Raw genomic sequence first — 27,736 nt, 5'->3', positions numbered from 1 at the left:
TGTGTGTTTATGCGTGTGAGAGCGGAGGGCTGTAAGTTAATGAGATTATACGTATATACATATACACATACGCAGACACGCACACATGAGCACATTTGTTAGTGGATGTGTGCGTTTGAGGCATGAGCGCTGTGTCTGTGCACATGTACATATGTGTGCACATGTATGACGTAAAGTGCGTCTGTACTGTATACATAACGCACTCACGTATTTGTTCAAAGCCACAGACACATCTGTTCGTAGGGGGTTTTATCAGCAGACGTAGGAAGAGCTGCGGGCTGGTGAGTGCACCGGGCTGGCGAGCCGCGCTAAGGACTGATTCACACAGCGATTCCAGCCGTTGATTACGGAGGTCAGCTGTTTGATTTTCCTCAGTTCCGCCCCTGCGCAGGATAAGATTGGAGATTGCCTGCTCCCTGGGTAAACTGCGCAGATGTGAGGGGCGGTTGCGTAACGGACTCGGCTGTGCGATCAGCTGAGTTTGCCACTCGCGCCCGACCGCAGACAGCGGGGCCCTGGAAGCTTTTGATTTTTGCAGAACGCAGGAAACTCCGCCTTTGATTTGAAATATTTAATTCAGATCTGTTTAGCTGAATTAGATTAAATGGAATGTTATCACAAAAAAATCCAATGTGATTTAAGGCATGTCAGCAATTAAGTAGAATGTTTGTGTTTTATACAGCTTGGCTTCCTTCCTCTTAGATGTACCAATGAGCAAGGCTCTTGGGCATGTTAGTGCTTTTGTGCTTGTCCATAAATTCATTTTGGTCAACGCTAACTGCATTTTTGTTTTTCATTTTGGAAATATTTGGCTTCCGACATCTTGATAAAGATCGCCCCCGTAGCATTCTCTGGTCAATATTTCCACATTGATTAAAGTTTATGGTTCATTAGCTGGATTTGTTCAAAATAATTTGTGTTCAAGGACCATGAGATTGTTACCGCGTGTGCCGTCCAATGTGAATGAAAAAATGTCAGGTCCCAATTTTTACTTCCTGCCCTTCACGAGGAATTTAGATCCGGGCGGGGTGGGAGAGGCCGCGCAAGCCTGGAGAACTCTGGGTAGCTGAGAGGGTCTTGTGCTGCCGGTGATTAGTTCAGTGAGGTCTGCCTAATTGTTTACATGTGAGTGACCCCAGGCCCACCTCACCTACTGACCTCTGGGGGTGGGAGGGCAGTTTCTACTCCTGTCCCTCTGAGCCCCCTGAAAGGGGACCGCAGGAAGTGACTCTGGCAGAGGGTGGTGTCCCTGCTCAGGCAATAAAGTTCCCAAGCTGCTGGCAGACTGCACAACCGCGTCAGTGATGTCACCTCCCAGCTCAGTCTCACGAGTCACCCTGCCCTGACAACGTGTGTCCCGGAAGCCTCACCTCTCGTCTAAAGGGCGTCTTTGATGGCACACCTGCGGGGTTGACTTTGTCATACAGGAAGGGTCCAAACGTGCCTGCAAACCTGATTTTGTGCTGTAACCGTGGATAAAAGCTGTGAATAATTTGCTTTGAAAAGATTTTGCCTGCCATAGTGCTGCTGAAGAAATTTCATGCTTGTCTCATAACTTACTTTGCTCCAAACACCGTCACAACAGCAGCCCTGCTCTTTCATATAGTACTCAACTAGTAGGCATGTTTCTGTTTCATCAGACATCCTCCCAAACTTTCTGCTCTGGTCTTTGAGGCCTGTTCTTCCACAGATTCTGCTGCGAGCGCACTCTTGCATAACCTGTTCGTGCCAGCCCCTTAAAATAAAGATGAATACCAGCTCAGAAAGCCAGGGCTTATTCATCTAGCTGGCAGGACTCGGGACCTGCTCGGCTGTGGATCGGCTCTTCAAAGGAAGTAGTGGGTGCGCTTTTATACTTTTTTTTCCTGCAAGTGTTAAACGCACCAAATTATGTAAAGTGTTTCATAATAACGGGAGCAGATTTGGCTGGTGGAAGAGCCGCTGATTCGCACGCAGTGACCAGGCAGTGAGGCGGTGAGGGAGGGGCAGCGCTGCAGCAGGCCTGGCCTACAGCGGCAGGGCTGGGGCCTTGCTGATGCAACAGGCTAGTGCCGAAACACTCCGAGTTGATCTGAGGTGAGCTCCGAGTGCTGGAGCCACTCCAGGGTGCCCAGCAGCGGTCCTTCCCTCTCAGGTCCCTCGGCAGGGCGTGTGACCCAGACTGGCCCCCTCTAACGCCCAGTCCCGCACCTGCCCCCCCCTCTCTGTGCCAGCACGCCAGTCAGTGGGGCCGGCGCATCCCAGACATGCCACAGCCCAGAGAGGCAAGAGAACAGGGCCCTAACCTTTATCTGGATGCAAATGTATGCTGAGCCTGGGATTGTGATTAAAGCGGGGGGGGGTCAGACGCTCGGCAGCTTCGCTGTGGGCCTGATTCAGGATGCTAATGCATGCAGGTGGCAGGGTGTGCCGGTGACACCGGGCCCGGGTCTCCGGCGGCGGGGAGTGCGCCGAGGCCTGGCGGCAGCTGGCCTTTCCCTCCTCATTAAGGAGCTGTGGATGCACTGCCTGATGCTGTGCTGGAGAGGCCCACTGCCAGTCAGCGGCGGAAAAACAAGCCTGCTGCCTTCGTGTGTGTGTGTGTGTGTGTGTGTGTCTGTCTGTCTCTCTGCGTGTGTCTGTGTGTTCTCAGCTGTGTTGGTCCTCAGTTAGTGTGTGTGCATGTGCATGTGTGTGTGTGTGTGTGTGTGTGGGTGTGTGTGAGAAACAGAGAGAGAGAGATTGTTGGATTTTTGTATGAGTACATATGTGCTTGTCTGTGTGACAGAGAAGGCATCCTCAGCTATGCTTGTCTCTTTGGGAATTCAGATATGAATACAAGTTGTAGGAGATGCTTTTGAATCTTTAGCTACTGCATACATTTGTGAGGCTTTAGCTGCTGTGTGCTGATGTCCACAGCTATCTGTAGGAGTGTTCTGTATGTGTGAGTTTATGTATGGCAGTGTAAAGTTAATGCATATGTGAGATTCTCCTCCGTGTGGGAGTTTTTTGTGTGGGAGCACACACACACGCGCGTGTGTCCGTGTGTGTCTAACTGCACTTGATGTGAATTCAGCTGTGTGTGTCTCTGAGACAGAGGGGCTGAGGTCTGTGGGTGTTCTGTGTCTCCGTTAGACAATCGCATGCCATGAACTTAGCTGCGCTCCCTCGTGCGTCTTCCTCACAAACAAACGAGTGATTTAATACCCGCAATTCTCTCAGCTCAACTGCTGAGGGAATGCGCAGGTTTGCATTTTTCACTTGCCGTCGCATGTCTTGGACCGCCGCCAGAACGGTCGGCAGGCTACACCCCTGTTTTCAGAGTCCAGACATCTGCAGTAGCGGGGAAGGGAGACGGCTCTCCTGGCGGATATATTCCCCAGGACGATGCGCGCGGTCAGTCTGAAAGGCAGCGGGAGTCTGTTCGGAGTGGCATTAGCTCATCTCTGAGAGCACGGCGCTGAGGTCTGGCCCACCTCAGAGCTCCTGCACGTGATTGATCGGTCCTCTGTATCGATACCAAAAGAGACTTCAAGCCCTGGTAATGAGCCCTCAGCGGCTTCCTGGAAGGATTTTCCCTCTCAGGAGAAGGCTCGTGTGACAGAAAAGGCGAGGTTACAGTCAGCCATAACCTCATCTCACCTCTGTAGGGTTTCCTCTAGTCTAGATAGGTGATAAATTTGCCGGGATAAGGTCCTACAGGCGCAAGAAGTTGCTGATTCTTGTAATAGAAGTCATGAGCAGTTTGGTAGGTGGATGTGTGTGTGTGTGTGTGCGTGTGTGTGTGCGTGTGCGTGTGCGTGTGCGTGTGCACGCGCGTGTATGTGTTTGTTCAGGGGTCTTAGGGTGGAGGGGGAGTTGCTGAATCCATCAGGTGCCTCCACGGACTGTAATACCCAGGGTGTATTAATCAGGTCAGGGTTCAGATCACCTCAAAGGTGTGAAAGACTCAAAGCGGTAACATGAAGCTCCGCTCCACGTGGAATGCGGTCAAAGGCCTTGGGTGATGTGAGGATGGCACAGAAGCCCCGCATTGTCAGTGTTCTTTGGTCACTGCCTCCACTGAAGCGGTAACCCAAGATCTCCTGCAATAGAATCAAGATGTGGCGGCGATGACCCCAGCCCCGATTCAAAAAAGCCCAATGAATCTTGCAGTTTGTTTTCTGTGCTCTCCTTCGTCTTGGGTTGAGGGTTTTATAGCCCTTTGGTTACAGATCATTTATGAACTTTGGCCTCGACTGTAATGATATCAAAAACAGCTGGTTTAGCTGTTACTGATTTATTTGCTTATTTGAAATCTACTGCACATACCTTATAGCACTGTGGGTGTGGTTGCTTTTATAGATTTGGATTGACACCATTCAGATCGTACTGAAGCAGGAGTGAACTGTGTGAGTGAAGTAAGCGCAGAGTCGTGAATTACAACAGAGAGGACATTATATAGACCGTATTTACTGCATGGTTTAATGTGTTCTGTCTCAGTGGCAACACTGCTCTGGTGGTGCAAGTGGGCGAAACTTTGTTTGGTGTAACAGTCCTTTTGGCTGCCAGCGTTTGCTCTTGCAATACCGCGAGACAAGCTTTTACTCACATTACAAGGCTGTCTTGATCGAGAGCCGAAAGCCACATTTGCTTGCCGTGGTGTGGAATTCATTACAAGTCGGGTTGTAATCCTGCCATTAGCTGCTAAATATTGATTGGAAAACGGCGAGCGGGGCTCCTTGGTTTCATTAAACTTTCTCATCTGTGAAGAAAGAGAGTTTCACTCCCGTAATGTAAACCGTATATCAGCTGACCAGCCTGAGGAGCTTTCCTTGCGTTTCTAATGATGTTAAAATGGTGTTTAGCCTCCAGAGCAAGCTCATTAACTAAATGTCCAAAGTACATTTGGAGAGCTATTGAATAGCTATTGACTTTTTTTTTTCCTCCTAAAGTTGCACCTCATAATGAGTGTACAGACTGCGAATGCACCCCCTACTAAGGTCACTGTTAAGGAATATTGACTTTTGTGTGCTAATTTAACACATTAATATATTACATCTTATTTGTTAAATGGCCTCAGCGCTCGCTGGTGGGGACGAGAGGTAAGATGAGGGTGACACTGGAAACATGGATTCTCTGGGGTACGTGGCACACTTTTCTCAGGGAGCTGTGTTTGCGTGAGTGTGTGTGTGGCCTCCCCTCCTTCTCCCGTTGAGCCTGGGGAGCGGGGCTCAGCTCCACCTCGGGGGCCACACGGAAGAACAGTCATTTATTTATTTTATTCCCTGAATTATTTAAGCCTGCAAAACTCCGCCGAGACCCCCCCCCCCCCCCCCTTTTTGTTTCAGGAGTGGAAGTAGGTCACGGCACGGTTCGCTGCATCTCTTGCATGTCGAAGGAAGCGGCGGAAATCAGGAACACATTTGGGGTGTAAGAGGAGCCATTGTGTACCTGCAGCGTTGCAAAATCCCACAGCGCATTGCGTTAGTGACATGCGTTACAGTCCTGCTTGCCGAGCCCAGCACTAGTCATGTATCCCGTTGCATAGGTGGGGAACTTCTTTGGTATTGCCAGTTTCACTGGGCTTGTTTCACTTCCTTCTGTATCCGTGGGAAAAACTAGGCAAGGTCCTGGTCACACAGCTTTGGGCATGCTGGGATACATCTCAGAACTGGTAGTGGAAGAAAGTGGAGGGGGGGGGAGCACTAACAGGAAGCTTTCCTGAAGTACCCTTACAAGGGAGCAGCCAGCAGGTAAGGGAGTCGTTGAGAGGTGACAAGAACAGGTCTGAGCACACAGCATTGTCACCGAGATAGAAGGCTTGTCCTACCTGAGGAGGCATGGGGGAGGTGAAGGATAGGTGCAGGATAGAGTACCACCCGTTAAAAGCAGCGCTGTCTGGGGGGCTCTGTGCAGGTCCTGCTCTCTGATGTGCCACACTGAGCACTTCCTGTGTTCACTGTTACACAGAGCAGATCCCTGAATTACCCGCCACGCCCCAATCAGGGAAGCACCTTACCAGGATTAGCAGGTCAGACTGCCAGCTATGAAAGTGTTCACCCCCATGCGTGCTGTGTGGTTTGCACAGCCTGTGTGTACCCTCTTTCTGCCCGCAGCCCCAGAGGGACACAGATGGGTTATCTCTGGTTTCACTCCCCTTTCCTCCTTATCAGGATGTTTATCCAGCGAAAGTCCCGCGGCACGAGAAAAGGGGCGCTTTGATCCGGGGCGCCGCAGACAGGAAGCCCTCCGCCCCGCGGTCCGTCGGGTTTCCTCGCCCACCTCGCCCGTCCCGGCAGCGGGTCTCTGCGAGCGCTCAGGTTCGCTCACGCTTGGTTGAAAGGACTCGTGTGAGACGCGGGGCGCTCCCAGGGGGATGACCTGAACGCTTCGTTTGGAGGGGGGGTGCGTCCCGCGAGAGAGGGGCTGCTGAAGGAATGTGGGGTGGCCGGTCCCCGCCGCGGGGGGACTGGAAAAGTACCGCAGGTCCGCAGATCTCAGGGCTGCTATTCCTGGAAAGGCGCTGGCAGCAGAGCGGCGCTGACGCCTTCCCGGCAGCCCCGCTCGCAAGCCTGAATAAATTATGCCCTTGAGCTCTTTGCTTCTGAAAATGCGTGAGCTCGTCAGAGCTGAAGTCATTGCTGCTGTTTGGATGGAGGTTGCATCACACCCCCCCTCCCTCCCCACTCCAGCCCCAACACTTTCATTCCGGCTGAGCGCTGGAGCGCAGCTTACGGTATATCGATCCTGGAGAGCGCTTACAGTAGGGCAAATACCGTTGCCACGGCAACGGCACGTGAAGCTGAGCTCCGGGTGGGGGGCGCCGTCGGTCGAGCCGTGAGCCGGCGGAGGATGCGGCCCCCGGACCCACTTCTCCGCGCAGGGCCACGACATTATGCTAATGACGGGACCACGTCACGCGGTTCTTTTGTTCTGAACCTAAATTACGGAGTGCTTAATCAGGGATTTGTCTCCGACTGCAGCATGAAAGAGGGAGGGTAAGCCCTGGAAGCCCTCGGGCCTTAGCGATAACAGCCGGTATCTAAAGATGAAAGGCCAACGTCCCCTTCTCAAGAGCCCACTGTGGCTCCCAGATACACAGGGTTTTTGTTGTTGTTTTTTTTTTTTTTTTTTTTTCTCTTCCTGCAGTTTCAGGATGCACTTGGCAGTCCACTCTTCCAGAGCAGCTCTACTGTAGGGAACTATATATAGAGCGGCGGGGGGGCATTGTATTAAAGCTGATCAAATTATATGCTCCGTATATAGCTTATGGCCATCGGTATCAGGCTGCTGTCACATGCTCCTGTCACAGTCCTTCTCTTCACTGCAAATCCCGCAAACAATGGCTCATTTACAGCTGGGCGGTTTTGCATTTTTAATGAAAACCACTACGCAGCTATTTATTTCCTTTCCAGCTTCCAGCTCCTGCTATGAATTATTTTTTCCCCCATTTCTTAAGCATTAGTTTTCCATGTCCCCTTCGCACAGAATTCAGGTCCCAGATGGAGATTGTAAGGCTTGCAATAAGTAACATGTGTGCTTGAGACAATAAGAGTTGTGTCTAGTGATGTTTAGGTTGAAAGAATGAAAGAATCGAATGTACTGTGCTACAGTGTGGGGGTACTACAAAGCCCCCCCAGAAGTTCACAGAGGAAATGGTGAACCCCCCCCCCCCCCCCCGCAGAAGCCCGCATCAGGACCACATACTGCTCAGGGGTCACGTCTCCACTACCTATCACAGCCATCTACCTTTCCAAATCCATCCCATCAATCCAGAAAACCTGTAACATCCATTGATATGGATGGGGTTTTGTTGTTTTTTTTCCCCCCACACTGTGGTTTTTACATGGCCTGCTCCATGTTCCACATAGCACAACAGAAGCCGACCAAATTTTCGTATGGGATTTTCTTTTTTAACATGCCGTGTACCATCCAGACCATCTATAATTAAGCAGAGGGGGATGGTGACGTCAGGCCAAGCGGCTGGGCCAGACCATATGCTCCACTCCCAGCCAAGGTTTAGAGGCTGGGGAGCTGGCAGCAGTTTTGTGCCAAAAGAGTGGATTTGAGCTCCTCTAACAGCCACGATAAACAAACATGTTTTCCAGCGCGATTATTCCGCTGCCTGTCTGTGTGTACACGGCTGCGGTCAGAGGGGAATGAGATGCGGTGATGTACCCAATGAGATCTCAAGCCTGTAAAAAAAAAAAAAAAAGTTGCGGTCTCGTTAGTGAAACGCGGCGCTCTTTTTCGGCGGCTTCTTGGTCCTGTTAAACGCCTTGAATGTAGACGTGTGATCGAGCCCGTAAATAATCTACCAGGGACCGGCGGTGACTGACACTGCGTTTAGGAGGACAGGGGGCTCTGTGATTGGGTGCGGCAGCTGGGGAAAGGCGTGCGCGTGATGCGCTCTGACGGTTTCCATCTGAGCCGTCCGTCAGGAGCGAAAACGTTATGGAAGCGTTAATGAAGCATTCTGCTTCCCCGCGGCGGGGGCGGGGGGGTAGGGGTGAGGGGGGTGGTTGTGCTGCCTTTAGCGCTGGAGAGAAGACAACGCTGTCAAGGAAGAGAAGGAAGAAAGCAGAGGCCTGACAGACCTTGAAGACCTGTCCTCAGCCGAGCACGTCTTCCCTCACCCCCCCCCCCGCCACCCCGCGACCTTTGAAATGACAGACAGACACCTTACACCGCGTCTGTGTGCACAGCTGTGCCGTTAGCTTCTAATCACAGCATAACAAATGCACCTCTCTCTCTGATCTGAGGTCAGAGCCTCTTTGAAATAAACAATACAGAAAAGAAGAAACGGTGCGGGACGCAATAACACGTCAACGCGGAAAGCACTTGCGCTTCCTTTGTTGCGCTGTGTCGGCGTCTGTCGAGCTCTGACAGGAGCAGCTCGAAGGAAGCAGCCTCCATCGCACCTCCTTCCAGCACCTCTTCTTAGAGCTGCTGTTGCTAATGAGCGAGGTTGTCGTGGCGCAGCCTCTCGCTGGGAAAACAAAGGCACACCGCTGCAGCAGGTTCAGGTGAGCTGGGGGGGGGGGGCAGGGCAGTAGAGCCGACCAATGAGACGCCGGTGTGTTCTCGTGCCTTCGCCTCTGCAGCCCTTACAGATGTGTCTGCTCTGGAGGCAATCAAAAGAAACTCAGAATCGAATCCTAGCCGCACGGTGACACGGCCTGTCATGCTGTACTTCCAGACCTGTTTTTTTTTTCCTTGTGGATAATAATTGAGGCTTGGAGCAGCGCGCGTGGCTGTGATTGGGGTTCACAGCACGCTAACGGTGCTTCAGTGTCAGGTTCGTTTGAGGAGCGGGCTCTCGGCTGTCTCTCCCCCGGAGCGCTTATCAGCTGATGGTCTGAGTTTCGATCGCCCCTGTCGGCCGGATTGTGAGCAGGGCGCGTGGAGAATGACCCCGCGGCAGCGGAACCAAGGGCTAACGAGGGGGCCGTCTGCTCCCCGGGGGGAGGAGCTCGCTGTTCCAGACCTCACGGTCGCCTCGGCACCTCTCTCACCCTGCTCCGCCATTTCCGCCATTCCCCAGCCGGGGCCGCGTTCTTTCCCAGAAATGACGCGCAAAAGCGTACGTCTGATGCACGTAACCTCCAGCTAAAAATACACACTGAGTAAGTTCTGTGGTGTGTGGTGGGTCGGCCCTTGCTGGCTGCATCACTGTGTGAGAGGGCAGAACAGACCCTCTCATTCACCCGTGCTTTAACTAATAGTTTCCCCTTGACAAGGCCTTATCATCGCGCTCCCATAGACCCCTTCCAGAAGCGGTAAATTAGAATAGTGACAGACATGGGGCTCTGCGTCCAAAGTGACCTCCTCCAGAGCAGACACAATGATGATGTCTTTATGCTTGGCTGGAAGTGACTTTTCTGATTGGACATGGACCTTTTCAACTTTCCATGACAGAAGCCCATTATCTGCATAGTGGCTTTCAAAACAGTACACCGCCATACCACCTCCTTGGATGCTACAAAAGGCACATTTTGTACATAGTGTGTGCTGAACGACCTTGTCCTTTCCCTGCAGAGGACGTGCCGGTGCATCCCAAGGCACGCTTTAGCATCACGGCAGATTGACGTCTCTTTATGGGATGCAGACTGCGTCTGAGAATGTGAGAAGCCGGCCGTGATCTCCGACCTTCACGAAGGTCGCCGAGCGTGAATTGCATGGTTACCAAACCCGGGGAAGCGCGCCAGGCCTGACCCCGTCACGCCGCCAGGAACCCACCCTTAGACAGCGTTAATGGCGCGCCCCCGTTCCCTCTGGAGTCACTCAGCGTGAGCGGGAGAAGGGTTAAGCGCCGAGGCGAAGCTCTGCAGATCAATTAGCCCGAGTCTCAGGGGATCGTGAGGCATTGCAGATGGGCTGGAGTGGGGATCCACTCGCACTTATATAATGGAGAAGTGCAGTGAACTGTGTGTGAGAGGGAACAGGAGAGAGAGAGAGAGGGAGAGAGAGAGAGAGGGAGACGGAGAGGGGGGGAGAGAGAGAGAGAACGAGAGAGAGAGTGAGAGAGAGAGAGAGAGGTAGAAACCATGAGGTCCTCAAACCTGGCACCATCTGGTGGGAGTGGCCGCTGTGGGAGAGGAACCGGGCTCCTCACCAAAAGGTTGCAGGTTTGATTCCCAGATGGGGCACTGCTGTTTCACCCTTCAGCAAGCTGCTCAAGCAGAACCGCTTCAGTGAATATCCAGCTGTATCAGTGGACCGTGTGTAAAGTGTTAGTTATGTTAGTAAGCCTTGCTAGGAGCGCCTGCCAGAATGAACATAGCAGTATTCATCAGAAGGCATGTATCAGAGAAAATCAGCACTGCTTATGCCTGGGAATTTCAGATTGGCGTTGAGCCCTGAAAGAGCAGGAAGTGGGGATGTGTCGTAACTGCGCCACAGTCATTTGGCAAACGGGAAGAATTATGAGTTAAGCACGCTACATCGTGATGACATCACACACATACACGCACACGCACACACACCTCACTGCCATGCTTGGTCCTTTACTCACTTCCTCCAGCCCTGACCTGTTGTGGGAGCTGGGTGACTGAGAGCAGACTATGAGCTGTCACAGACAGAGCAAGGTTTTGTCCGGGAGAGAGTGAGAGCCCTTTTCCCACTCTTTCTCCCTCCCTCTCCCTCCCTCTCTCTCTCCCCTCTGATTGCATTGGAGGTGTGTTCTCACAAGGCCGGTGGGTGACGGCAGCAGCTCTCTGCTCCCCCTTCCTCCTCCCTCTCACTCCCTCTCTCTCAGTCTCTCCCTCTCCCTCTCTCTCTCACTGCCACTCGCACTCCCTCCCTCTCTCTCTCTCTCTCTCCTTCTCTCTCTGCCTCTCGGTTTCTGCCTGCATTACTGGAAATCAGATTGGGAGCAGTGAAGATGCTGGCAGCTGACAGTGGAATTAGCCTGCTGCACTGAGTGGACCCAGCGTGGGATTGCCAGGGTTAAGGAGAGAGAAACGTGGACGTATTTCAGTCACTCATGGAATAACTCAGCCTCGGTTTCCGTCTTTCTTTTATCTTTGTCTTTTTCTTTTCTCTCTTGCCTGTCAAACAGGCACTGGAAGTGAGAGAAGTTTGTCTTGCTGGTTCGTAATTTTTTTTTTTTGATACATTGAAACTCCGCTCTCCTTCCTCACCCCATCTTCGGGATCGTTTGCTAGATTTTTTTTTTTTTGTTTGACCCGAGAGGTCAGCTTTGGGGACTTGACTTTTCGCCCCCTCCCCTCCTTTCCTTCGCTCCCCCCGGGGGAGCTCTTGGTCTCCCCACCCCCCCGGCGCGTTGCCCTGCGGAGATGATGACGGACGTGCTGGTGTCGGACTGCAACCTGAACTCGGTGTGCGAGCGGCTGGAGCACTGCTGCACGGAGGGCAGCCTGGACGAGCCGCCCGGCAAGAGGCACTCCAACACGGGGGCCAAGCTGTGGGGCCGCGTGCGCAGCAAGCTCCTCAGACAAAAGGTCCATTCTCCCTCCAGGCACCTACTGCACGGGGGGCTGCGCGCCAGAGTGTGTGTTTATGTGCCTGTGTGTGTGTGTTTATGTACGTGTGTGTGCCCGTGTGTCTGCCTGTGTGTGTGTGTGTGTGTGTGTGTGTGTTTGTTTATGTATGTATGTGGCTGTGTTTGTGTGTGCCTGTGTGTTTGTGAGTGTGTGTGTGTGTGTGTGTGTGTGTGTGTGTGTGCGTGTGCGTGTGTGTGTGCCTGTGCCTGTGCCTGTGCCTGTGCATATGTACAGTATGTGTCTGTGTATATTAGAACATGAGTATATGTGTGTGTGTGTGTGTGTGTGTGTGTGTGAAGTACTTTCGGTGCTCCGCTGTGATGCTGACCAGGTGGCACTGCCGCCCCTGTGGTGTGGTAGTTGGCAGCAGCATGCCAGCACGGTTGGGTTGGAGCGGGGGGGGGAATGAGGAGGGGGGGGGGGGGGTTATCAAACACAGTCTGTCTCAGAGGGGGCTCTCCGTGTCCACCGCACTGCTACTCTGACAGCCCGGCTCGCGCTCTCCTCCGGCACGCTTTTATCTCCCGCGCAGCCAGCGGAGGGAGCTTTGCCTGGCGGGCTGCGTGCTGCCGAGCCTTAATCGCCGAGAGAGTGTCTGTTTAAGCAAATAACTCCACCGCAGTCCGCGGTTGCCTCTGCCTGTGCGGCACCTCGTCGCTGGGATAAGGCTAATTTAACCAAGCGTTCCCCGCTGATGACGGTAATTACTGTCACTCGAATGTTTGCTCAAATGAACTGCAGTCCAGGGTTTTTTTTTTTTTTTTACTTTGCCTGGCTCCCGTGTCCGGCGGAGGCTCTGGCTGTGCGGTGCATCGGCCACCTAGCGCTGCGTTAGCACGGCAGCAGCCGGAGAGGCTGATCCGGAATAGCAATGTAAGAGGCTGTGGACAGGGTGTGCTGAGGATGCTCCGGAGTCTGCAGCACATTCAGGGTCAGGTGGGAGCTGAACCGTGCTTTACAAGCGGGGCTGGTGCAGTGCTGTTCTGTGCTCTTCTTGTTGTACTGCGGTCCCAAAAATCACGAGTTTCTCTCTGCTGGTTTGTTGAATTTCATGTGTATGTTAACGTGTGTGTGTGTGTGTGTGTGTGTGTGTGTGTGTGTATGTGTGTACTCAACTTACAGATGAAAGACTGAAACATGCACGTTTATCTATCTAAGCTTTTGTTGTTTAGTTCTTCCTTTTCTTGGAATTCACAGCACCGCAGCAGTCTGAGGTAGACAGGCACTGTAAGGGTTAAAGGGATAATGGTAAGGGTCCAGACAGTCGTTTCTTCCACATCAAGGGCAGCGCGGCTCGGTCAGGCCCCGGGGATGCGGGCGGCCTCGCCGTCGGATCGATGCGCTAAAGCTGAGGATTGCGGACCTTAATCCTCCCGTTATCGCTTCGGCAACAGCGGGAGAGCTGAGGGGGGGGGGGGGGGGGGGGGGGGGGCGGTTGCTCCGTCGAAGGACAGTCATCCGAAGGGCTCTGAATTTCAGCGCGGGCGCTCCCTTTGTTCATGAACTGTGTGCCACTCGAGCCAGCGCACAGGGTGGCAGGGATACGGTTAGGGTGCATGTGGAGGCCAGGCGCAGGTACGCGCACACACACAGGCACACAGTAACACGTAGTGTCTCATTCATTCCTTTTCAATGGGGCTTTGAGGGCCGTTTCGGTTGAACTCTCAGGTTATGAATGATCGTTCAGTTCTAGCCCCTCTGTGCGCCGCGACGATAAAGCCTGCATTACGCGGGACCCTGTTTACCTTTCAGAAAAAAATAATTAGGCCCGGAGCAGCCGTAGGTTTTAATATCGTTGTGGTCTGTCTCTCTGAGCGCGCGTTCCTTGATGCCAGCCGCTGAGACCGTGAGGGGGGTGGAGGGGGCGAGATAGAGGGCCTAAACAGGCCAAAGTGTGTACAGTGTGTGAAGTCGGTGGTTTTAATTAACCGGTGATTCAAAGGCAGGGCATGGGGCATCAGTGAGCTGCGGGCTTGCACTGCAGAGAGCGTTTGCACTGGGACCAGCGGCATGCACTCTCAGCTCAGGGCTTTTTCGTTTCTGCCCCAACCCCCACCCCCCCAGCCCACTAATCAAATTAAGCTTGAGTGTTGCGCAACAGAGCAGCACTTCTCCTCGGTCCAAACACAGCTTCCACGCGCAGTGACCCACCTCTCCGCCCACAGCGCACTGCCACACACATAGCGAGCTCCGGCCTCTCGCACGCTGATTACACCACCAATGATTTACCGTCATTGCCTACCTGGAGCATTTTTTTTTTAGCACCTTTAAAATGCCAGCCATTATTCTAATCGGCCCCTTTATGGCAGCCGTAAATCTCTTCCAATTACAGCGAGGGCTCTCCACTGGAGGGTCTTTGTGCCTGTTTTCGGGACTAACGAGGTGCTCTGGATTCCTCATGGAGGTCCGGCGAGGGCAGGCCGAAGCCCCGGCTCCGCGGGTCGGGTACATGTCGGCCCGTGATGGAGGGTACGCTTAGTACCAGCGTGGATGAGCTGGTGCTCACTGACCTGTGTAAAACCCACTCTGCCTGTTCCTGGAAGCCAGTCACGCTCTGGTCTCTCCAGAGAGCGCTAAGGATGAGCGTGCTCCTCCGAGCTGAGAGAGACTGCAGAGAATCCGCCCAGGGGAGCTAGTCTGGCACTCCCTCATAGACAAAGAGGGTGGCATAAAGTCTTTGCAGAAAAAAAATGAAAAACAGGCCTGGTATTTAGTTACCAGTGTGTGTGAGGAAAGGCTTTGTCAAAGGTCCTGTTTTCCCATGCGGTTGCACTGTGCTTACGCTTTCACATGTTTTTAGGCTCATTTGCACAGCTCTGAGGCTGCAGGCTGATGACAGTGTGGGAATGTTCTCCTAATGCAGCAGGCTGACTCACAGGAAACCGTAAAGCTTGTGTTGCACACTTAAGCCCCATCGTTTTCAGTTTCAGCCTGCTTTTACTGGGAGGTTCGTTTTGCTTTCCCAGTTTTTACTAGTTTGTATCTGCTATGCATGAGAAAATAAACCCAATGATTAATAAGTGTTTATGTACTGTGGTAGATTGTTCTCAGCAGATGACTTGGAATGAGGGGAAAAATTGCGTTGTGTGTGTGTGTGTGTGTGTGTGTGTGTGTGTGTCTGTCTGTCTGTCTATCTGTCTGTCTGTGTGTGCGTCTGTGTCTGTGTCTGTGTCCACGCACATGTGCGTGCATATTCGTTATAGTATATTGCAACTCTATAACACTCATGCTATACCCCCTTTCTGATCAGACAGCATTAGGTAATAATAGCTATACTCCCTTTAAGTAGATTTTTAAAAATGTAGTCTGAAACCCAGAGGTCACTGGAGGACAGATGTCCTGCAGCAAAATAGTGCTGGAGGAGAGATTTTAAAATAGACAGCAGCACCATACGACATACTGCTGTCCAGTCTGGGAGCTGGATTGCGAGAACATGTGTTTCTTAAGGCAGTGTGAAGTCTGATGTAATTTCAGTCTGTACACTGCTCTGGTCAGCAGTATGTGTTCGGACCAGCCTGGGGAGAAGGAAAGACACTAAATCCTGTGTGTGTGTGTGTGTGTATGTGTGCAAGTGTGTGTGTGTGTATGTGTGCAAGTGTGTGTGTGTGTAGGTGTGTGTGTGTGTGTGTGTGTGTGTGTGTGTGTGTGTGTGTGTGTGTGTGTGTGTGTATTTGTGCAAGTGTGTATAAATGTGTGTGTCTGTGTGTGTGTGTGTGTGTGTGTCTGTGTGTGTCTGTGTCTGTATGTATGTATGTATGTATGTATGCAAGTGTGTGTGTGTGTATGTGTGCAAGTGTGTGTGTGTGTGTGTGTGTGTGAAAATGTGTGTGCTTTATGAAGTGGGGGTGGGTGCTGAGTGCAGCAATTACATCCTGTCCTGATTGAAGTAGCAGCTCATTGTCTTCTTCATTATTAATCGGCTGGGCTTCTGCCCACAGCAGAGCGTTTAGGGGTGGGAGAGCGGGCACTTAACCCTGTCAAGCACGCTAATGCACACTCAGTAGTGGGTCCTGCTGACCTGCTAGCTCACTCTGCCCTGCAGTGGAGCAGGTAGCCTGTCACACAGTCGGTCAGGCAATGCATTTGCGCAGAGTAGAACACAATATGAGAGTCTAATGGTTTTTAACTGTTTGTGACCCATGCTGTATTGTGACATAGACAGTCCCTTAATCTGTTATGCCAGCGGCTGGGTTAAAGGCACAGTGCTTATCGCTGGAGTGCTGTCTCGTGTCATATTCAGCCACCTGTTTGCCTGCAGCAGACCATTAAAAGAATAAAAAATGCTCAGGAAATCAGTTTGCCTGGCAGTCTGGATTTGTTGCTGGGTTGTTACCTCCACCTGTCAATCACACCTTTAGGCGCGGCTTTATGAAAGATGAAATCATCAGGCTGTTCAGACAGCGACACTTCAGAGTAATCAAACAGGAGAAATACCATTAAAATTCAAGCCAGAGCTGAGCCGACGGATGTCACTTCTAATTAAAACAGATTTAAACACCGCTAATTAAAAACAGTCACGCAGCGAATTAAATTTAATAAGCCAGTGAACAATTATGAAATGATATAGGGACAGATTAAAAAAGGGCAAAATTAAGCATTTTATTTTTAGTTTATTGAGTTTATGAAATGTCAGCAGAAGACACATGTGCAGTCTGCAATGACCGACTTATTAAGAACATTACAGGTGATTGCTTTCTCACTGCAGCGTGATGTCATTATTTGTGTGCCATGTGGTACCCCAGTGTTCTGCTGTGTATTACAGGTGAGGAGCGTAGATATTTCAGCCATAATGATAACAGATAGCTTAGCAGCGTTTTGCACTCTGACTTTCTGTTTATTTATACAGCCTGGGTAATTAAACGGTTCACTTTCTTGTTTTTGCTGGCCGTCGTCTGTGAACGTAAACAACAGCTGCAAAGCAACCCTAAATGTTTCCATGAAAAAAAAAACAACATTCATAATTCTCATCAAAATCGCATTCCCTTTTAGCGCAGTGGATGCTAATGACAGATGTTTGTGGTCCTGGAGAGGAAGCGATTGCGTTTCTCTCAGTCTGAAATATATCCACAGCTTTCTGTCTCGCTCTCATTAGAACAGCGCACAAACTTTCCTAATCCCTTTTTTTAAATTGCCTTTACAAAAAAAAGATTAATGTGTGATGGAAAATGTGTTCCATATGCACTGTCTGGAAGTTCCCTACTTGAGCTAAAACTTGGATCTGCTGGTATTTTGCACGGCTGAAGTCCAGCTTGCACACACACAGGCGCCCGTGTTAAGGGCTCAGCTACTGGCCCTGTCTTTGTAATCAATGGCCTGCTGGGAGGTTTTTCGAGTGGAATACAATCTGCCTTTGTGGGGTTGTTCTCTATCTCTGCTGTGAGGCAGGTAAGGGCTACCCCAGGCCCGGAGGACCGCAGCATAGCGGTTACCTTGCAGTCACTAGCAGATCCTCACCTGGCATACGTGCCTCCCAAACCAAAGCTCGCCTGTTGCAGTTCGCTTAACATAGTGCTGATGGATGTGCAGTGTTCTCGTAACAGAAGGGCTCACCTCACGCAATTTTAGGGTGGGCCCTCAGGTTGGTCCTCGGGTTGGTCCTGATGGATTCCTACCCTAGTGGGGTAGAAATTGACAAGGGACGTGACAGAATTTGCGCTGTAATTTATTATTTTTTTTTAAGTGAAAGTTTAGTGTGAAAGCTATGAGAGTTGGCTTCCTACCCAAAGTAATGACTTCAGTTATACAGCTGAGAGTCGAGGTACCGCAACATCCTGCAGACTGCAGCTCATTAGAACTGTATGGCCCCGCTCCGGTTGCCGCTGTTCCAAAGCGCAGAATTCCACCCCCTTTATCTGCATCTGTTGTACAGTATATAGCTCATCTAAGCCGTCCCTCTGGAGAACAGTACAGAAACGGCCAGTTGGGGGCCATGTGTTTGTAGACAATGGGGCCTCTCTTTGAAGCAATGTGGCAGCCACATGCCTTCTGTGCACGACATACATCATGCAGAGGGAAGCCAAGGCATTGTGCACCCGTTGCGGGGATGTGCTGCCACTGAGAAGTGCTGTTAACTCTTTATGACTGCTCATAGAGTCCTTCCTGCACCGCTCTGTTATATGTTATTGTCCCACTGAAGTTTGCTCCAGCGCTCTAAACCTCCCCTCACCCCCCTAACCTCACTGGCCTGGTGATGCTGTCGCTTTTTTCCCCTCTCACGTTTCACCTTATTGCTCCCCACGTGGCTGAGGTGGTGGTGCTGTAGCTCTGTTACTGCTGAATTTAACCTCACAGCTCCCCTTGTGATTAAGCTGACAATCCTGTAGCTTTCTTACTCATAAATCAAATGTTATTGCTCTCGCTGTAGCTGGTCTGGTGGTGCTATAGCTTTTTACTCTTGTGTTTAATTTACTGCTCACCCTGTAGCTGGCCTGGTGGTGCTGTATCTTTATTAGTCTTATATTTAACCTTAGTGCTCTTCCTGTAGCCGTGTTGGTGGTGCTGTGTCCTCTCTGTCGGGGAATCGGCCTGGTAAGCCTGCGGTCGTGATGGTTAATGCTGCGGTTTTGACAACTTGCTAGCCTGAGCCAGGAGCAGATTCGGAGCTCTGCAGGGGGGCGTCCCGTTTCCGTGCAGGGCCCCCTCTGGCTCCCGTCGTCCTGTCTCGATCCCTGCCAGCCCTTTCAGAGCAGAACGTCCCATACCGGCATGTTCGGTACTAAGCCCTCCCCCCCTTCACCTCACCAAGAGAGCAGTTGGGCTCTGAGCACTGTCAGCAAATGCTGCTTTTCTTTCTTTTTTTTTACCAAGCCACACTCCTACTGAACAAAGCACTCTGTTCCTGTGTACCCTGACCATCCTGTGCACTTACATAGTTCCTTCAACAGTCCATCACGCAGACTGGGAGCCTCTGAAATGCACAGAAAAACCAGAGTGGGGATTTGTGGCTTCCAAAGAAAAGCTCTGAACTGAAACCATTGTTGGATGAAGATGATATACATTCTCCTAGAGATGCAGTCAGTCTTTTCATGCCTGTGTTCTGTGCATACAGATGCTGTCAGAATGTATCAAAGATTTGCTTTAGTCTTGAAATAGATTTGAATATTCCTTTCCCAAGGCAGTTTTCACAATACCCATGGTGAAAATGACACTTTTGCTTTCTTGTTTGGGGTGGATCTGCTCTCAGTCCTCTCATTGGCTGCCTGTGCTGTCGCTTTTAACAAGCACTGTCATGTCTGTGTTCATGTTTTTTTTTTTTTTTTTTCATCATCCCCGGATCAAACTTCAAAGCAATATTTTTTTACTGCATCCTTTATTATTTTGTTCTTGTACTATAGTAAGCTCATGGTGTGCATATACCGTATGCTGAAAGAACAAGGTATGCATTGAAAATAATCCCTTACGCACTTTCGTGCTCTTCTCCTGAACCACCCCATTTTTTCCCAGAGAGAAAAAAAAACGGGGCAAATTCCTCCAGTATTTTAATAGAAAATAATTTACTGGAGGTGCATGTTTGAAGGGTCTAGAGGAGAGCGCAGGACTGCATTAAGGGATTTTCGTATTTTTACAGCCTAATTTCGACTGCAGTCATTTTTAATAACGCAGAGGAGGGTGCTGGAGTTTAAATGAGGGATGGTGTGGGGGCTGAAAGCCCATTTGGACGGCTCTGGCAGGACCCGTGAATGGCGGAGCTGGGCTCGAGCCCAGCCCGGTTCTTGGCGCTGCCCGGTGTAGGCCCAGCTCTGCTGATTAGTCTGCGCTGGATTCAGATGCGCTCCAGCTGTGAAAATTGGGCCATAACCATAACAGGGCCCATGCAGCTCATTTGAAATGGCCTCTTTTACTGCAAGATTAATACATTTGCTGGGCAATTTAGCAGCCCTGGCCACGCGATGATAACGCGAACTTAATGGCCTAGCACTCGCGGTGTAATAAAACATAAACTCCTTTTTTTATTTGAAAATAAGCAAGTCTAGTAATTACTCAACATGACCGAATAGCCTGCGTGCTGAAGCACTATTGTTTGATTCTCTGCGGTTTTCCCTTCTAATTGGATGTGACTTTGTGTGGCCTCCGGTGTAGTCGTGGTTAAGGGAGTGTTCATCTTGTTGTGGTTCGGTCTGAGACACTATTGCATTCGGTGGAGACCTCTCAGGTCCCCGCTGACCGGTCTGCCAAATTGTCTCAGCGCACTCCTCATCTACTAATCCGGGGTTTGTAACTACCTGGCACCAGTGAAGATTAATGGGAGTTCTTATATTCTTGTTTTATGTGACTCATTTTGTGACTCTCTGTGTTTCTGGGATTCGTTTATGAAATGCTCGCTGACTTATTTCCAGAATGCTTAAAATTGGTTTCATTGTTCCCGTTATATGCAGACATTCAATGATAAATGTGCAGTGAACTGCCTCCATTTTTTTCTTTATTTTTGGAGGAGCAACCTTATACTGTACTGTCTTCTGCAGGTGGAGCCACAGACCGATGTTACCTTTCAGAATACGTGGGTAGTTCAGCGGGTACAGCTGGTCTGCAAAGAGAGAGGCGTGTTTAAAGTGATGCACTCCCAGTGCACCATGGGAGAAGGTTCATTCCTGTGGGGGGCTGCTGTCAGAAGCCTGCGGAGGCTGCAGCCATCCGTAGAGACTGCAGGCAAAAATGAAGAACCCACAACTTCGCCTCACTGTGTCAGCCTCCGAATACTACTAATAGCCAAGCGCTGTTTCGTCAAAGCTGCATTAGTGTGCTTCTTTAATGACAAAATGGGAGTGAATGACAGTCAGCTCCTGAAATAACCCTCCAGAAGTTAGAGAGAACATAATGTTACAGTAGAGATGGCCTGAATTATTCATGCTTTCATTACTGGGATAGGTATCACCTGAGGCAGGTTTCATTGATTGTCCTGTGCGACTCCCCGTGTTCATCGCTCTCAGTTTTCCTCCTTTCATTCAGTCTTATTGATTTATTTTCCTCGCTTTATGAAACTCATGTAATGTGGCAGTAGAGTGACAGGGGCCAGCTCAGCAGACCGATACTACACAGTCCCGTGTGGCACCTGCCTGTGAATTGTGCTTGTGTAATTTAATTCATGTTGAGCCTCAGATTTTATAAGATGACCCTTACAAACCATCGTGTAAATGTTTTTCCTATAAATTATTACGTAGTATAAGTGCCAGTGGGGGCTATGAAGACTAAATATGCTTACGCATACATCAAACTTGCACACTATATGTTCATCCACAGAAAATTTCTTTGTGTGTAGTTTCTTCCTCGAAGTCTCATGTCAATGAAGACAAACGCAGGGTACTCAAGTTCAGTGAAGCATGTAGCACCTCAACTCATGAAGACCGGGGACAGCCCCAGAGTCCTCTGCACTTCTACAATAAATCACGGAGCCAGCATAGCGGGGCGCAGATAACCCAAACAAGACCCTGTTCTCCAGCTCAGAGGGATCCAGGCAGAGTGCATTCAACGTTATCGCATGTCAGAGTCCCGGAAATTTAATAAGGGGGGGGAGGAAAAAAAATTTGCGAAAGTTCAATGTGAAGTTCCCAGGGAGTTTTTAAATATAGTCAGGCTTGTCTGGGAATTTCCAGCCGGCAGCGGAAAAAACGGGGTCTTCTCCGCGTGGCTGCGAAAATAACCCGGCGATGCTGGAGTCCTGGGGTGGAAACTGTTACGTGCCCCTCGTTCCCTTGGCTGGAGTTGAAAGGAGGCTTGGCTCTAATCAGAGCTGCGGAGAAGTTTGGACGGGAGACATCTGCGCAGGTGCGAGCAGACGAGCGTGTGGGCGTCTCGGCCGAGCGTCGGGCCGGGGGCTCCGTGATGCTGGCACCCTGATAAACGGCCCGTTTCCTCTGAGCTCAGCGATCATGGAAACAGGAGAGGTGAGGCTAATTCCCCTGAACCCGGCCTGTTATGGATGGAGGGGAGCCTGGCTGTCAGCTCCAGAAAGGAGAGAACATAACAGCCATTGAGAGAGGGAAAAATAACAGAAAAATAACATCTTACTCTCCATTCCAGTGAGGAAATGGGGAGTATACACACTTATATATACACTCACAAAGTCAGAACTTCAATTCTAAACAAGCAGGACAGTGAGAATCGCTCAAGTCTGACACACCCTAGGTACGCAGTTGGCGCCCGTGACAGCTGTGCTCTCTGAAGGTGTGTGCGTGTGTCGTGTGGGGGAACGGCGAGCGTGTTTTTCTCAGAAGCGTTTACTTAAGTGTGCACGCAGTTCCTTTGATGACTTAGGGAGGGAAGCGTTCCCAGTCGTGCCTCAGGGCCCTCTCCCCAGCTCTGTGTGGAGATGCATGTTCGTGTGTGCGCACGTGTGTGTGGTGGGGGGATGAGTGTGTGTGTGGCAATGTGAAAGTGTGAACCACACACAGCTATTTCGGGGGTTTCTGGAGGGAACAGAAGAAGGAGTGGCGTGGGTTAACACTGTCAGCCGGGGTGCTTTGAGGCCGTGTGCAGCGCCTGCAGTTTGGTGGAAACACATGGAAGCAGCTCATGCAGGAAGATCAATGATCTCAAAGCTCAGTGTGTTTTCTCCTCTGTGTTTCAGCTGGACCCCCAGACTGTACAGTCCAAGAACTGGCACATGGATGTCATAGAGATGAATGGGGTAAGGGAAGTCAATCTCTCAGGGCAACTATAGTAGCATATGGGGCTATAGCTGTCCTGGGAATCACCGAATGCATCTTAATCTTATTTTTTTTAAGTATCAGTACATATACCAGAAAACCAATGTGCAATTCATTTTCCTTGAAAGAAATGCTGAAATAAATGCAATTTTTTAAACTGTAACCATCACCACTTTAACCATGGTTATCTCCCTCCCCCAGATCAAAGTGGAGTTCTCAATGAAGTTCACGAGTCGGGACTTGAGCTTAAAGAGGACACCGTCCAAAAAACAGAGCGGGGTGTTTGGTGTCAAAATCAGCGTGGTGACAAAGTAAGACATCTCAGTTCTCCCTCCCTGGAAAGCCACACCTGGTTGCTTCCAACCAGTCACTGCCCTACAACACATATAAACCTAATACTCCGATGCATTGTCTCAACCTTTTCATATTATGCAAATAGCTGTCCCACAGTTTAAGCGGGGAGGCTTGCGCGCCCTTTTGAGGGCGTTGATAGAGTGATGTGTTCCTTTTTCCTTCCTCCGCAGGCGGGAGCGCTCCAAGGTGCCTTACATCGTCCGTCAGTGCATTGAGGAGGTGGAGAAGAGGGGGATCGATGAAGTGGGCATCTACCGGATCTCAGGGGTGGCCACGGACATCCAGGCCCTGAAAGCGGCGTTCGACACAAGTAAGAGGGGCACCGCTGCTGGTGCGCAGGGTGCTTTGACTGACCTGGGATCAGTTTTGCAGGCTGGCCGAAGTTTAAGTTTGCCAAAGGGCCGCTTTTGCGTCCTCACGAAAACAAAATCTCTTGACTAATGTTTGGGTACCAGTATGGTTTTACGTACGGACAGCCCTCAGTGTACTTGCTAATATTCTGGCAGTTTAGTCCATATACTTTAATAGTCTGGCACGGCAAAGTTTTACAAGCATTGGTGAATTTATTATTCTTGCCCCCCGATTTTGAGCTTCCACTGCAGCACCTGTTTTGCAGTACTGCTCACAGGCCGGTTCTGACCTTTCCCCTCTCCCCTCCTCCTCTGCAGCACCTGTTTTGCAGTACTGATCCCAGGCCAGCTCTGACCTTTCCCCTCTCCCCTCTTCCTCTGCAGCACCTGTTTTGCGGTGCTGATCCCAGTCCAGTTCTGAATTAATTTTCTCCTGTCCTGTCCTCCTCTGGAGGAGAGGAGTAAATCAGGCGCTCAGGGCATTCCTTGGCCCTTTGAAAAGAAGACACTTGTGAGAAAGAGCAGGTTGTCTGCTGAGCCCCGCAGCTGTCAGCTGTAGAGGAGCACTTTCAGTGTGACCTTATTAAATCACAAAGGCCAGCGCCCCAAGTGCCTTCCTAAATGTCAGGAGCAGCTCGTGGGCAAAGGGAAAGTATAAAAAAAAGAAGATAAAAACCTGATCTGGAGCCAGTAAGGATGCTGGAGAGTGCTGTCGACCCAGATCCAAGTGCAGACTGTTTCTGGGATCCTCACTGCAATGTGAATGCGTCTTATCTCTCCGCTCAGATACCAAAGACATCCTGGTGATGCTGAGTGACATGGACATCAACGCCATCGCGGGAACTCTGAAGCTGTACTTCCGCGAGCTCCCGGAGCCCCTGCTCACAGACCGCCTGTACCCAGCTTTCATGGAGGGGATAGGTACGCAGCTCTGACCCCCGACCCCTGGAGCATTCCTTCAGTTTAGCGGTTGTCAGTAAGAACCAAACATGCTGAAGACCATACAGAAAAATCCCCTCGCAATAATGTGTACTCATTTTTCAATTCATCAGGCCCCCTTGTAAGGGGTCAAATGGGGTCACATTTCATGTTTGAGATTAATGTTGAAGTATAATTTGATATACATGTGCAATCATAATGGCAAAACTGGGTCTTGTGGGTTTCCTCAGTAATTGCTCAGAGGAGGTCTTAGTGTGTTTGGCAGAGGGGGGTGGGGGGTGTAGGCTGTTCCAGATGTTCAGTGTGACGTGGCAGTGGTGGGAGGGGGAGGTCTGTAACGAGCGTGTTTGTCCTCACAGCGCTGTCGGACCCCGCCGCCAAGGAGAACTGCATGATGCACCTCCTGCGCTCGTTGCCCGACCCCAACCTCATCACCTTCCTCACCCTGCTGGAGCACCTCAAGAGGTACGAGGCACACCCGGGGGCGCCAGGTGGGAGGGTAGCCCAGGACCCACATTCTTAAACGGGCCCTTCAGAACCTACCTTCACCCAGCACGTACAGGTGTCCATTAATGTCCAGCCAGCGCTTATGTTTACAGCTACATGTAGCCGTTTTGACAGACCCTCTTACCCAGGGTGGCTTAAAAAGCCAAGGTTTATTATACCAGAGAAGGCTTAGTGCTTGCAATGCAGCACAGTTGAACTTTTTCTGTCCTCATTAAGAGGGCTTCCTCCATCCTCATGCCAGGCAGAGTTGGGATACAGCACCCCCTGTGGAGGGAGGCTGAGAGGAGCAGAGCCTGCCTCCTGCACTAGAGAAGCTGTGCACCTCCGTGACTGAGGCTGACACAGTCCAGAGCCCCTTTTATCAGGAGAGCTGGAACAGGGGGCTCACGTGTTTATATAAAGCTGACACAGCTCAAGAAGCACTTAGTCACACGTGCATGTTCACCATCAGTCTCAAGGCTTATGGTACAACTAAAAACCCGGTTAGACATTATCTGGGCAACACCTCCATTTGGCAGGAAAGTGTTGGCTCTCTGGCCTGCCCAAGGGCTGCAGAGCTGCTCTTTAATGGCTGAAGAGCAGCTGCACGTTCAGCTTTGCTCTCGTGATCATCAAGGGCTTTTTCCTCAGGTCAGACCACACAGTGTCTTGTTTACTGGAAAGGTGAATGAGGGCGGAGGGGTAGAGGCATCAGGTTCATCAGCCTGGGACCCTGTGGCAAAGCAAGTGCTGCCATGTGTGGGCCGTTTAAATAGTAATGGAGGACAACAGCATGCTGGCCAATAAATGGTTCCTCCTGACCCCAGGGGGACTCTGGTGTGTTCCTCCACATCCACCATGAACAGACTCCAATCAGCTTCTGTTGAAAATCTTACAAAATTAGTTTTTGCTATCATGTCTGTTTTATTATTTAATTTATCATTCCTGATTCCGAGGAGGAAGTGACAGTGGCCTTGTTCAGCAGCTTGGTCATTGTTATGCATACAGAAATCATCCCTGAAGTACAGCTGTGGAAGAAACATTCACTCAAAATGTAAAAAAAAAAAGAGAAAATGGCAGCTGCTTCATTTCTGTTACTGTGTTGTGCCCAAATGTCCTAAAGAGTTAAGTATTTCTGTTAAGGTTTATGGTCAGAATGAAAAATTATAATGTGCTGCAGTGGCTAACTATACCCAACTGGCTGATTTTTATAGCTTGTATAAAACACACTGTTACTACTCACATAAATCCCTCTAAAATGTCAGAGGTTGGCAGAGAAACCGTAAGGGGTCTGTTTAAGGAAGTGGAGGGCTTTCAAACCCCACACTGAGCAGCACAAAAGCTGTCGCCTTCTTTCACAACATCTCATTAACACGAGCCATACAGCCGTTGCAGGGAAACATTATGAGCCCATTTACTGGATGAGGTTTCAGAAAAACCTTGACTATGCATACCATATCAGTGCGCAGCACTGACACCTGCTGGCCTTTTAAGGCAGTGCAACCCTAAAATGTACAAAATGTACAAACCATACCCAAACCATGCAAGCGAATGAAGTGACCAGCTGGTGTAATCACACAGGGACACAGGGACGAAAAGCTCAGGGCCAGAGTTTTTTGGAGATGAACGATCAATTATCACTTAATAATAATACACGCCATCCTCAGAAGTGTCCACTGACAGGGTAACATTAAAGACTTGAATTGGTCAATCAGGGGATGATGAAGTAAAAAAGTAGAGAAGTCTGTGTTTTCCTGATGTGATTGTTCATTATTACAATTTTTGTTGCTCGTGTTCATGATCCAGTATGAACTTAAGTTTAGCTAATTTCCCTCCGCTCTCACTCGCGCTGCATATTCCCCTTTCCAGCCCACAGATCACAGCAAGAGGAAAAAAACCGCTTGTCATAAGAGTCTTTAAATATTTGTTTTTCCGTGTTTACGGCCTTGTCACCATCCCGCAGCGGCTGGACAGAGCTGGAGACGCAGCTGCCCAGCAGATACGAGGCCTGAGGTTACGAGTGAAGGGCCAGCGTGTGCAGCCCCTGTGTGACATGAGCTCATGTCTGCAAGAGCCACCAAATTAGGGAGATCAAAGGGGGTGTCTTCAGGGCAGGGCTGCTTATAAAGTTTCAGATTCAAAACTGAAAAAAAAAAACCCCGTGTGGGCTGTTGGACTTTCTCTCTCTCTCTGTCTCTCTGTGCACATCTGGTTGCACTTAGCAGGGATTTGGAGGAAGAAAGACGTCCTGCTGGCGGGCTGTCTCAGAGGGGATGGGAAATCCAAACACACGATCTGGAGCACGGGGATGTGCTTTATGTGCTGTCCCTGTGGTTGCTGTGTTTCGCATTGACACTGCTACATGCACGAAGCGCACGGCTGAGGGTTCCGCCACCAGAGTGTTGCTCTTTGCGCGTTTACAGCGGTAAAGGGAGGGCGCAGAGCAGCCCACACGAGCCGCACGTCTGCTTGGATGTGCGTGTTGTGTGTGTGTGTTCTGATCCGCAGCCGGGCCGGCCGGCTCGGGAGCGGTGGGGTGACTCGGCGTTGCCGTGCGGTTGCGGTGGTATCAGAGGGGATTGTGATTACGCAGTCTATTTAGCGCATCTGCTTTACAACAGAAGCTCTCAGTGGCGTTACAGCTAGCAGAAGGGGAGACCCGGCGAGCCGTTGAGGACACTGAACCCGATACGTGTCCAGTGTTGTGCAGCTCTCTCAGTTGGTGTTATCTCCTCCTGCCGCTTGGATTACTAGACGTCTGGAAGTTCTGCTTCGTTGGCACAGAGCTGTTCTGCGCAGAATGACCCTAAAGGGACGCACACACAGGGAGTCTCCGTAGGATCTTTCTAGATTCCGCTCAGCTCTTACTACCGATGAACAACTGAATCTGAACTTAATCACATGTTCTGTTGCCATCCAGTGCAGTCCGGCAGCCCAGGCTTTTTATATACATTAGACTGGTAGTTTAAATGAATAGATCTGATCTAGCCGTTCAGTT

At 50.5% G+C, this 27,736-nt stretch overlaps 1 protein-coding gene across 5 annotated transcripts in view; it reads left to right on the top strand.

Annotated features, from left to right (window-relative positions):
• Window positions 1–27,736, top strand: part of abr (ABR activator of RhoGEF and GTPase) — a 133,436-nt gene that overhangs the window by 102,207 nt on the left and 3,493 nt on the right. For 4 of the 5 annotated variants that reach the window (XM_036525816.1, XM_036525815.1, XM_036525817.1 and 1 more), the window contains 5 exons: window positions 22,531–22,590; window positions 22,811–22,920; window positions 23,134–23,273; window positions 24,100–24,234; window positions 24,612–24,717. In XM_036525816.1, coding sequence (XP_036381709.1) covers window positions 22,531–22,590; window positions 22,811–22,920; window positions 23,134–23,273; window positions 24,100–24,234; window positions 24,612–24,717 — 551 coding nt within the window. Of the gene's footprint in view, window positions 1–11,259; window positions 11,925–22,530; window positions 22,591–22,810; window positions 22,921–23,133; window positions 23,274–24,099; window positions 24,235–24,611; window positions 24,718–27,736 lie in introns of those variants that run through there. The other variant, XM_036525819.1, reaches the window with a different exon arrangement.

This window comes from Megalops cyprinoides, chromosome 3, assembly GCF_013368585.1.
Source record: "Megalops cyprinoides isolate fMegCyp1 chromosome 3, fMegCyp1.pri, whole genome shotgun sequence".
Lineage (NCBI taxonomy): Eukaryota > Metazoa > Chordata > Actinopteri > Elopiformes > Megalopidae > Megalops > Megalops cyprinoides.
The sequence above is the reverse complement of the archived record's forward strand: the minus strand, read 5'-3'. Positions and strand labels throughout refer to the sequence as shown.